Source organism: Suncus etruscus, chromosome 14, assembly GCF_024139225.1.
Source record: "Suncus etruscus isolate mSunEtr1 chromosome 14, mSunEtr1.pri.cur, whole genome shotgun sequence".
NCBI lineage: Eukaryota > Metazoa > Chordata > Mammalia > Eulipotyphla > Soricidae > Suncus > Suncus etruscus.
In genome coordinates this window covers 87,539,956-87,552,221 of record NC_064861.1, presented here as the reverse complement: position 1 = coordinate 87,552,221, position 12,266 = coordinate 87,539,956, and the positions used below count along the sequence as shown (strand labels likewise).

The following is a 12,266-nucleotide window of genomic DNA, read 5'->3' as shown; positions in this document are numbered from 1 at the left end:
CCACCAATATTTTCAGTTTTGTTAATTTTGTTAATATTCATATCCTAGCATGGAAATTCTTTTTAAATTAATACCTTTATTTGCACACCTTGATTACAAAAACAATTGTGGTTGGGTTTCAGTCATGTCCCAATCTCCCTCTTCCCCACCCCACCCCACCTGCACTCCAAATAGGCTTTCTACTTCCTTCATTCATTCATATGTTATGACAGTTCTCAATGTAGTTATTTCTCTAACTGCACTCATCACTCTTTGTAGTGAGCTTCATGTTGTGAGCTGGACCTTCCAGCCCTCCTCTCTTTTGTCTCTGGGAATTATTGTAAAAATGTCTTTTATTTTTCTTAAAACCCATAGATGAGGGAGACTATTCTGCATCTATCCTCTCCTTCTGACTTATTTCACTCAGCATAATAGATTCCATGTACATCCATGTATAGGAAAATTTCATGACTTCATCTCTCCTGACAGCTGCATAATATTCCATTGTGTATATGTAACACAGTTTCTTCAGCCATTCATCTGTTGAAGGACATCCTGGCTGTTTTCAGAGTCTGGCTATTGTAAATTGTGCTGCAATAAATATCAGTGTGAGGAAGGGATTTTTGTGTTCCTAGGGTATATACATAAGAGTGGTATAGCTGGATAGTATGGCAGCTCAATTTTCAGTTTTTGGAGGAATCTCCATATTGCTTTCCATAAAGGTTGGACTAGATGACATTCCCACCAGCAGTGAAAGAGAGTTCCATTCTCTCCACATCTCTGCCAGCACTGCTTTTTCTCATTCTTTGTGATGTGTGCTAATCTCTGGTGTGAGATGGTACCTCATAGTTGTTTTGACTTGCATCTCTCTAATTAGTGATGTGAAGCATTTTTTCATGTGCCTTTTGACCATTTGTATTTTTCCTTTGGCAAAATATCTGTTAATTTCTTCTCCTCATTTTTGATGGGATTAGATGTTTTTTTCTTGTAAAGTTCCGTCAGTGCCTTGTATATTTTGGATATTATCCTTTTATCTGATGGGTATTGGGTGAATAGTTTCTCCCGCTCAGTGGGTTGCTCTTGTATCCTGGGCACTATTTCCTTTGAGGTACAGAAGCTTCTCAGCTTAATATATGCCCATCTGTTTATCTCTGCTTCCACTTGTTTGGAGAGTGCTGTTTCCTTTTAAATATTCCTTTAGTATCACTGTCGTGGAGTGTTTTTATCTACGTGTTGCTCTATATCCCTTATGTTTTCAGGTCTGATATCAAGATCTTTAATCCATTTGGATTTGACCTTGGTACATGGTGTTATCTGGGGGTCTGAGTTTATTTTTTTGCAAGTGGCTAACCAGTTGTGCCAACACCACTTGTTGAAGAGGCTTTCTTTGCTCCATTTAGGATTTCTTGCTCCTTTATCAAAAGCTAGGTGATTGTATGTCTGGGGAGCATTCTCTGAGTACTCAAGCCTACTCCTTTGATCTGATGGTCTGTATTTATTCCAATATATTCCTTTTCCCAAAGATTGCTTTAGCTATTCGAGAGTGTTTATTGTTTCAAATGAGTTTCAGAAGTGTTTAATCCACTTCTTTGAAGAATGTCACGGGTATCTTTAGAGGGATTGCATAAAATCTGTACAATGCTTTGGAAATTATTACCATTTTAATGATGCTAATCCTGCCAATCCAAGAGCAGGGCATGTGTTTCCAATTCTGTGTATCCTCTCTTATTTCTTGGAGAAGAATTTTATAGTTTTCTTTGAGTATGTCCTTCACATCTTTGGTCAAGTTGACTCCAAGATATTTGAGTTTGTGTGACGCTAATGTGAATGGGGTTGTTTTAATGTCATTATTGGTGTATAAAAAGGCCATTGATTTTTGTTTGTTAATTTTGTAGCCTGCCACATTGCTATATGAATCTATTATTTCTAGAAGCCTTTTGGTAGAGTCTTTAGGGTTTTCTAAGTGTAGTATCAAGTCATCTGCAAACAGTGAGAGCTTGACTTCTTCCTTTCCTTTTTGGATTCCCTTGATATCTTTTCCTTACCTAATTGCTATAGCAAGTAATTCCAGTTCTAGGTAAAACAGGAGTGGTGAGAGAGGACAATATTTTCTTGTACCAGAATGAGGATAATATTTGCCATTGGCTTGTGATAGATGACCTTAACTATATTGAGAAAGGTTCCTTTCATTCCCATCTTGCTGAGAGTTTATTTCAAGAATGGGTGTTGGACCTAATCAAACTTTTGCTTTCTTTGACCTTTTGAATTGTTTTTTTGGCTTTCCACTTTATTGATTTCTGTTCTAAGCTTTGTTATTTCCTTCTGTCTACCTATTTTTGATGTCTTTTGTTGGACATTTTTTAATTCTCTGAGCTGTGTCATTAAGCTATTCAGGTATGTTCCTTCAGTAGTAGACTGTTTAATGTCTAGGTGTTAAAGTTTTTCTTTTGTGTCCCTTTGTATTTCACATCTAATTTCAGAGTCTTGTGGTCAGCGAAGGTAGCCTGCAAAATTTCTATACTCTTGATTGTATGCAGGTATGTTTTTTTTTGGGGGGGGGTGTCACACCCATTTGATGCTCAGGGGTTACTCCTGGCTAAGCGCTCAGAAATTGCCCCTGGCTTGGGGGGACCATTTGGGATGCCAGGGGATCGAACTGCAGTCCTTCCTTGGCTAGCACTTGTAAGGCAGACACCTTACCTCTAGCGCGATCTCTCCGACCCCATGCGGGTATGTTTATGTGCGAGCAAGTAGTCTATTCTAGAGAATGACCCAAGTACATTGGAAAAAAATGTGTATCCAGGTTTCTGGGGGTGGAGTGTCCTATATATATCTATGTGGCCTTTTCCTTCCATTTATCTTTTCAGGGATAGTATATTTCTCTTGGTTTTCAGTATGGTTGACCTATCAAGTGTTGACAAAGCCATGTTGAGGTCTCCCACAATTATTTTTTTAATAAATTTATTTTTAATTGTGGGAACAAAGATGCAAAGAAAGAGGACAAGGTAAAGTTACAGTGGAAGAACAATCACCATAAACAAAATTCTTAGAGAAAACCCCTTGCTGATACCTTAATTTTGAAGTTTCAGCCAAAAAACATTAAGAAAAGTAAAATAGAACCCATGTACAATTACTTTGTCCCTCAAGTCCCCAGATTGTGGTACATTATAACATTTCTTAGCAGTACACAAAGCAAACTAAGGCCATGAAACTTATGTAACTCCTTAAACTTTGAAGGCATAGTATTTTTTTACATTTCCTTGCATATGCATATTAGTTTTAAGTTAACCTCAAAAGTTTAAGTGGGTTTTTTTTTTTAAGAATTAGAGTCAAAGGAGCACCATAAAAACGGTGTTAGAGTTGCAGTTTTTGTTTGCATAGGCCCACCAAAATATGAGGGATATGGAAAGGAAAAGCCTTGGCCTATATACAAGGAGACCCAACCCCTGAAGTTTCTTAGCAAAAGACCAACTCTAGTCTCCAGGCAAACTAGTTTGTCCAATCCAAGTCTTTGTCTGTAGTGCCAATACACTTTTATTTTTCACAAGTCTCTTTTGTTGGTATCATGTTTCTGTATTAAAGATCCTGGAATCTGCATATCCTAATTGAAGTCAGGATGGTGTAGAGCATCCTCTAGTTTCACCTCACAATAAAAGAGCAATGCAGAGAACTCTGTCCTGTAAGCAGGTCGTTGTTGTCTAGTCTTCTTAGTGTTGAGGGAAGTCTCTTTTGAGCAGGTCAATGTCAGAGCAGCAGTAGGGTCTTCCCTGGTAGAGGATTGCTTTTAGATGATGTTATAAATGACCTTGGATGTTTCATAGTTAGCTTCCCTGGTTCAGGGGTGAATGGAGAATGCCCATTATTCTGAGGCATGTGCCAGGTCATTATGTCAATGTTCAGGGTGTAAGGACCCATTGCAGTACAAGGTTTGTGTGTTCCTATCTCTATTAGATAAGAACTTATTTGTATGTATACTATTTTCCCATTTTAATGTGCCTATGCAAACAAGGAACAATGCAACGTGGCATTATAGGCCCATATGGGGGCTGAAAGAACAAGTCCAAAAATCCCCATGACATGGTTAAACATAACCATTAAACTGAGGGACTCCCTCACTGAATATTCCATATTGAACAGCTCACAGAGAGAAGAAAAGATAAAAAGTGGGGAAAATCTTCACTGTATAAGGGAATATTTAGTAAGAGTTATAGCTGTCAAAGAAAATAGAAATAAAATATTCAAAAGCCATACGTGTTCATTTTAAGTCTTTTAAAATAGTTGGGGGTTGTTAAATCCAGTGAACCACTTTGGTGTGTGATTAGGACAGTGAAGTACTGAAGTTACAAAGGGTAAATGGGGTGTACTGATGGTTGGGGTGATAAAGTTAAGGAGTGAAATGAGCTTTACAGGGGTGTGTGAAAGGGCAGAATAACAGATGGACATTCTACATACACAAAACATAACATAAGGATAGGATATACTATTAATATATACAGTGTGCAAGGGGGCAATAGCCCCCACGTAGTTTTGAACATGTAGACTGGGAAGAAATTGCGCTAGAGCTAGCCTCCAGATCAAGAAAGAATTCCGTAGAGAATCAGAAGCCAGGATCGACCCACCCTCCTTCCTGTGCCCTCCCCCCTTCACTGGGGGAAGGGTGGGGAAATCTTGGGACCCCCTCCAGGAGGGCCACCCGACACCCACCTTGTCTGGCCGCCTGGGCTGCCACCCCAGGAAGGCCTGGAGGCCGGGGGGAAGGAGAGGGGACAGCTGGTGGCCTACCAAGACTCCCAGCACGCTCAAGCTAGGGAGAGAGCCTTCGACCTGGGGACTCCCCAGACCCCATGCTGGCTAGAGCTAGCCTCCAGATCAAGAAAGAATTCGGTAGAGAACCGGAAGCCAGGATCTACCCGCCCTCCTCCCTGGGCCCTCCACCCCCTCTTCACTGGGGGAAGGGCAGGGGAAATCTTGGGACCCCCTCCAGGAGGGCCACCCGACACCCCCTTGCTGGCCGCCTGGGCTGCCACCCCAGGAAGGCCTGGAGGCTGGGGGGCAGGAGAGGGGATGGCTGGGGGGCCTATCAAGGCTCTCAATCCATCCAAGCTAGGGTCTCTCACAATTATGTTGTTAGTGATATCCTTTTTTAGATTTGTCAACATTTATATTAAGTATTTGGCTGGCCCTCATTTGGTGCATATATGTTTAGGAGAGTGATTTCTTCCTGCTGTACATATCCCTTGATTAGTACAAAATGTCCATCTTTGTCCCTTATAACTTTTCTGAGTCTAAAGTTTGTGTCATCTGATATTAAGTATAGCCACTCCAGCTTTTCTATGGATGTTGTTTGCTTGGATGATTTTCCTGAAGCCTTTGATTTTGAGTCTATGTTTTTCTGACTATTTAGATATGTTTCTTGTAGGCAGCAGAAGGTTGAATTTAGTTTGTTGATCCATTTTGCCACTCTCTGTCTCTTAACTGGTGCATTTAGTCCATTGACATTGAGAGATAATTTTCATGGGATTTAGTTCCATCTTTGTGTAGAAATTTGGTGTGTCTGTTGGTCAGTCTTGTCTTAAAGTAGATCTTTCAGTTTTTCTTTTAAGGCTGGTTTTGAGTCTGTAAAGTTTCTGAGCTGTTCTTTATCTCAAAGCCGTGTATATAGTTCCTTCAAATCTGAAAATGAGATTTGCTGGGTGCATTATTCTAGGCGAAGCATTTATTTCATTGACTTTTGTCACTATGTCCAACCAGTGCCTTCTGGCCTTGAGTGTTTCTTGTGTAAAGGCCTTCTGGCCTTGAGTGTTTCTTTTGTAAATCTCAAGGATGTTCCCTTAAATGTAATTTCCCTTTGCGATCTTGTTGCTTTCAGTATTCTGTATCTATTCATGGAATTCTTCACTGTGACTAGGATGTGTCTTGGGGTGTTTGTCCTGTTGTCTCTCTTAGTTGGTACTCTTAGGGTATGCAGGATTTGGTCGCATGTATTCTTTAGCTCTGGTAGTTTCTCTTTAAAGATGTTCTTGAAATTGATTCTTCCTGGAGATTTTCTTCCTGGGTCTCCGGGACTCCAATGACTCTTCAGTTGCTTCTGTTGAACTTATCAAAGACTTCTATTTTCATCTATTCACATTTTTGAGTAATTTTTGCATTATCTGATCATTTGCTTTAAGGCTTTTTCCCAGTCTCTTCTGCTGTTTGGAGTTGTTATGCATCGCATCTTCCAGCTCACTAATTCTACCCTCAACTGCTGTTACCCTGTTGGAGAGGTTTCCCATTGAGTTTTTCAATTCATCTACTGAGTTTTCCAGACCTGTTATTTGATCTGTTGTTTCAGTTTTTAGTTTTCTAATTTCTATCCTCATATTTTCTTGTTTCTTATAGTTTTCTGTTCAACTCAATCTATCTTTTCTTTGAGTTCTGTGAACACATTCCATATTTTTTCTCTAAACTCCATATCTGAGAGACTAACTAGGTGGTTGGCCATTTTTGGTTAATCAGAGTTAACATCTTCATTCTCTATGCCTGGTGTTGGTCTGTGTTCTTTCCCCATTGCGATGCTTGTATTGTGGGTTTTTCTACGTGTTGTGGTGGTATTCATTGGCTAAATGATTGTGCTCAGCCACACAGGGAAGCAGAGACCCAGCACAATTTAGCTGGCCCCACCCTTTCTGGGCAGGTCGACTCACCTCCAAGGAAGGGGAGTCCTTGCTGGGAGGAAGCCACACAGGATCAAGTCTTAGGCTCGAGTAAGCAGAGGAGCAAGTCCAGAGAGGTCTGCTGAGCTTCAGAGACACAGCACAATTCCGCATGGAAATTTTTACCAGGATGACCACTGAGAATTATTTTTCCTCAAGTGTGGGTGTCTGGAAGATTCCTGAGAGATTTCTCACAATTAAGCCCACTGAGTCTTCTCTCTCAGTGTGGATAATTGAAGGAGATGTTCTATTAATGAAACTGACATTCTGTTTAATTTACTACAAACATTTAATTGGCCTATATATACTCCCTTCTGTTGTGTATATATACTAAAACCTTTCTCATCTCCACAAAAGGATTTTTACAGGCAATATAGCCTTGATTAAATTATCTTTACCTGGAAAACTCAGCATCAAAAAATCTCTTTTTTCCTTATCTTTGAATGCCATAACAGTTTGTTAACAGAACAGAATGCTTTGTTTCAGAGACTTTCCCTAGATACTTTGAATACCTGCTAACTAATTTACACCCCAAAAAGATTTGTCCAGGATAGCATTTGGCTATTGAATTTTACCAGGTATACATTCTGTACACCTTTCATATAAGTTTATCTCTTTTCTTGCCTATATAATTGACAGGCATTCTATTTCTCTCACTCATTGACATGGTCATGATAGTTGTCAGTGTAGTTTTTCTCTAACTATACTCATCACTCTTTGTGGTGAGCTTCATTTCCACCAGCAGTGATTTAGAGTTCCCTTCTCTCCACATTCCGGCCAGCACTGATGGTTCTATGTGATGGGTGACATTCTCTGTGACTTGAGATGGTACCTCATTGTTGTTTTGATGCACATCTCCCTGATCATTAGTGTTGAGGAGAATTTTTTCATGTTTTTTTTGGCCATTTATATTTCTTCTTTGAGAAAGTGTTTGTTCATTTCTTCTCCCCATTTTTAATGGGGTTAGTTTTTTTTCTTGTTAACTTCTGTCAGTACTTTGTATATCTTAGAAATTAGCTTCTTATCTGATAGGCATTGGGTAAATAACTTCTTCCATTCTATGGGTGGCTTTTGTATCCTAGGCACTATTTCCTTTGAGGTGTAGAAGTTTATCAGCTTAGTATAGTCCCATCTGTTTATATCAGTTTCCACTTGTTCAGAGAGTGATGCTTCCACCTTGAAGATGCCTTTTGTATCAATGTTATGGAGTATTTTACCTACATGTTGTTCTATATAACATATGGTTTTGGGTAGATATTAAGGTCTTTAATTCATTTGGATTTGATCTTTGTGCATGGTATTAGATGGAGATCCAAGTTCGTTTTTTGTTGTTTTGTTTTTGTTTTTGTTTTTGTTTTTGTTTTGCATGTGGCTGACCAGTTGTCTCAGTACTACTTGTGAAGAGACTTTCCTTGTTCCATTTTGCATTTCTTGCCCCTTTATCTTGCCCCTTTAATTAATTGTATTTCTGGGTAACATTCTCTGAATACTCAAGTCTATTCCACTGATCTGAGGGTCTGTTGTTATTCCAATACCATGCTGTTTGAATGATTATTTCTTTGTAATACAATTTAAAGTTAGATAAAATGATTACTTGTGGGTATCCCCTCCCCCAACTTCTCATTTATTCCCACCTGAATGATCAGAACTGCCCCCATCTGGAATGGGCAGGTAGAGGAGGCTGACGGGGGGGTGGGGAGAGAGGAAATAAGAAGGAGAGTTAGATTCAGAAGAGAGATTCAGCATCAGGAAAGAAGCATCAGCAAAGAAGCAACAGCAAAGAATCAATAGCAAAGAAGCATCAACAGTAGCATCAGCAAGGGGAGTTAGTGAGCACGGAAGCGTGGAGAAGCAGCTGAAAGTGAGACAAAGGCTGAGAGAGCCAGAGGAATAATGAAGTGCTGCTCAAAAAATGCTTAGCATAGAAACCATGTGAGGAATTGTACATGGCAATTAGGATAGGACTTTGAAATAAAGCTGGCTGACTCCTAGAACTTTATCTCACTGCTTTGTGAATTTTTCTTCGTAACCTTGTAATTTTCAGACCTGCCAGGTCATAGAGGTTGCAGAAGCCTGGCTGAGCCGAGAGGGGCCTCATCATCTCTATACCAACACTAGGGACTTATTAACTTTTTTTAACATAATTTTTATTTTGATCATAGTGGCTTACATATTGTTGACAATAATATTTTAGGTACATATTTACATAAAATCAGGGGGGATTCCCATCACTGGTTTGTCTTCCCTACTCCTTCGTTTTTGTCCTACCTCCCATATCCTCTTCCCTCACCCCCAGGGCTGCTAGAATATGTGGTCCCCTCTGTACCTATCCTATTACTTCGTAGTCTTACACCTGTTTGGTCCTGATGCCTCCTTTATTTCCCCCTCTAATTGGGAGGCAGGAGTAGGTAGTTCAAGTTATGTGGTTTTGTTTGAAGAGGAGAAAAGTAATAAACTGGGGTAAAAGTCTAATATGCCGGAAATAAGCAGAATTCTTCTAGAGGCTCTCGTTATCAGTTTGAAAGACGAAGGAGAAAAAGAAGGTGAAACACTCCACCCCTACGAAATGAAGTGTCAAATATCTATTAAGAGTTCCAACAATAACGCTAAGCACCACAAAAACAGAGCAAAACAAACAAACAAACAAACAACCAAAAAAAACGCCATGGTCTTGAGATAGGCATCATGGCAGAGCACATGAAGAGGGAAAAGAAGGGGCCAGAGAGATAACATGGAGGCAAGACTTCTGCCTTTCATGCAGGAGGTCATTGGCTCGGATCTCGGCACCCCACATGGTCCCTCTTGCCCGCCAGGAGCAATCTCTGTGCCTGGAGACAGGCATAATCCCTGAGCACTGCCGGGTGCCACCCAAAAATCTGAAAAAGAAAAAAGAGGAGAAAAAAAGATAAGTGGGGGCAATAACTTCAATAACCACACTAAAACAAAGAAATCGACCAAAAATAGATAGGTAAATAGTAGTACATGAAGATAAAAAGTAATATATGAGGCGCCGACAGCCAGCCAGCGAGCGGCCTTCCTGCCTGCCTGCCTGCCTCCCTCCGACCGTCCCTCCCTCCCGCCCTCGCACGGCCTCCCCATGTGATCGCGCGGCCTTGGCCTCGGCCGGCGGCGCGCGCGGCTCCATTCGGCGGCGCGCGCGGCTCCATTCCGCGGCGCCTTTGAGTGTGCCCTGGTCGCTGCGCGGCGAGTAGGCTCCAGGCCCGGCGGGCCAGCGGCGGCGGTGGCAGCAGCCCCGGGGCGCCCCCGCCCCGAGCCCCGAGCCCCGAGCCCCGAGCCCGGACGCAGGAGCGCGCGGCGCCGACTCGGCGGGAGATGTCCGAGCCCAAGGCCACGGACCCCAAGTTGTCCACCACCGACCGGGTGGTGAAAGCTGTCCCATTCCCTCCGAGCCACCGGCTCACGGCCAAGGAAGTATTTGACAGCGATGGGAGGCCACGTGTCGACGTGCTGAAGGCACACCTTATGAAGGAAGGCCGACTGGAAGAGAGTGTGGCCTTGCGCGTCATCACTGAGGGTGCATCTATCCTGCGGCAGAAGAACCTGCTGGACATCGATGCTCCGATCACAGTGTGCGGGGACATCCACGGACAATTCTTTGACTTGATGAAGCTCTTTGAAGTGGGCGGCTCACCTGCCAACACCCGCTACCTCTTCCTCGGGGACTACGTGGACAGAGGCTACTTCAGCATCGAATGTGTGCTATATCTGTGGGCCTTGAAAATTCTCTACCCCAAAACACTGTTTTTACTTCGTGGAAATCCTGAATGTAGACATCTCACTGAGTACTTCACATTTAAACAAGAATGTAAGATCAAATACTCGGAGCAAGTGTACGACGCGTGCATGGACGCCTTTGACTGCCTGCCCCTGGCTGCCCTGATGAACCAGCAGTTCCTGTGCGTCCATGGGGGGCTCTCCCCTGAGATCAATACGCTGGATGACATCAGGAAGTTAGACCGATTCAAGGAGCCCCCTGCCTACGGGCCTATGTGTGATATCCTCTGGTCAGACCCATTGGAGGACTTTGGGAATGAGAAGACGCAGGAGCACTTCACTCACAACACTGTCCGGGGCTGCTCCTACTTCTACAGTTACCCAGCTGTATGTGAATTCCTACAACACAATAATTTATTGTCTATTCTTCGTGCCCATGAAGCCCAGGATGCAGGGTATCGGATGTACAGGAAAAGCCAGACCACAGGCTTCCCATCTCTAATCACCATCTTCTCTGCTCCCAACTACTTAGATGTGTACAATAACAAAGCTGCAGTATTGAAGTACGAGAACAACGTCATGAACATCAGGCAGTTCAACTGTTCCCCTCATCCATACTGGCTTCCCAACTTTATGGACGTCTTCACTTGGTCACTGCCATTTGTGGGGGGAAAAGTGACTGAGATGCTGGTCAATGTCCTCAATATCTGCTCTGATGACGAGCTTGGGTCAGAGGAAGATGGATTCAATGGGGCGACTGCCGCGGCCTGGAAGGAGGTCATCAGGAACAAGATCCGGGCCATAGGCAAGATGGCGAGGGTGTTCTCGGTGCTCAGAGAGGAGAGTGAGAGTGTGCTGACGCTGAAGGGCCTGACGCCCACCGGCATGCTCCCCAGTGGGGTCCTCTCTGGAGGGAAGCAAACTCTGCAGAGCGCCATCAAAGGATTCTCACCCCAGCATAAAATCACTAGCTTCGAGGAGGCCAAGGGCCTCAACCGCATTAACGAGCGGATGCCGCCGCGCCGTGATGCTCTGCCCTCCGACGCCAATCTCAACTCCATCAACAAGGCACTGGCCTCAGAGACTAACGGCACCGACAGCAACGGCAGCAACATCCAGTGACCATCCCGGCACCTCCTGTCCTGGGCCACAGGGCTGCACGGCCTGTTCTGGTTGCGGGGAGTGGGGTGCACGGGCGCCAGGACAAGGATCGATTCCGTTTACACTATCATAAAACCGAGGGAGAGAGTATAAAACTATATTTTGGTGGGGTGGTGATTGCACACCTCTTTTGGGGATGCCTTTTAAAAAACGCTTCTGGGGGGAATTAAAAATTAAAAAAATTTTTTTTAAACCCAGCTGATGCTAATCTGTCCTGCAAAGTTAGGGGAATGAGCAGGTTTTCCTACTGCCTCGGGCACTTGTAGATAGGTTCGGGAAAGGCCTTTTATTATGTTTCTGGACACGAGAACTTTGTCTAATTTCTTACTCTATTGTCCGTTTACAGTTGCAGCACTAAAAATGGATGACATCAACATTTTTAACAAAATGATGTACAAACTAAATAACTATTTATTGATAATGTTTTGCTACTCTTGTCAGAAAATGGCTATAAAATGAATTAGGCAGTCTTAAAAAAATAAAAACACACAAAATAAAAAACCAGAAAAAAAGAATGTTGCAAATTTGTTAAAATGCCAAAAAAAAAAAAAAGAAAAAGGATAGTTTGATTTTTGTACAGATGATGCTTACCTCAGGTTTCTTTAGTGTCCCTGAATGCCCTTCTTTTCACAGAACACTCGCTCATTTGGCAATGACTTTTTTTCTTTTAAGTTTAAAAACTGGAATAATTACATT

The 12,266-nt window shown here is 42.6% G+C and overlaps 1 protein-coding gene across 1 annotated transcript; it reads left to right on the top strand.

Moving 5' to 3' along the window:
• Positions 1 to 9,954: 9,954 nt before the first annotated feature.
• On the top strand, positions 9,955 to 11,652 carry LOC126028224 (protein phosphatase 3 catalytic subunit alpha-like). The gene has a single exon (XM_049787270.1). The coding sequence runs from the start codon at positions 10,008 to 10,010 to the stop codon at positions 11,529 to 11,531; it is 1,524 nt and encodes a 507-aa protein (XP_049643227.1). The 5' UTR covers positions 9,955 to 10,007; the 3' UTR covers positions 11,532 to 11,652.
• Positions 11,653 to 12,266: the final 614 nt, after the last annotated feature.

Coding starts and splice junctions, on each gene's coding strand:
- LOC126028224 (XM_049787270.1), top strand. CDS start 10,008: ATGTCCGAGCCCAAGGCCACGGACCCCAAGTTGTCCACCACCGACCGG.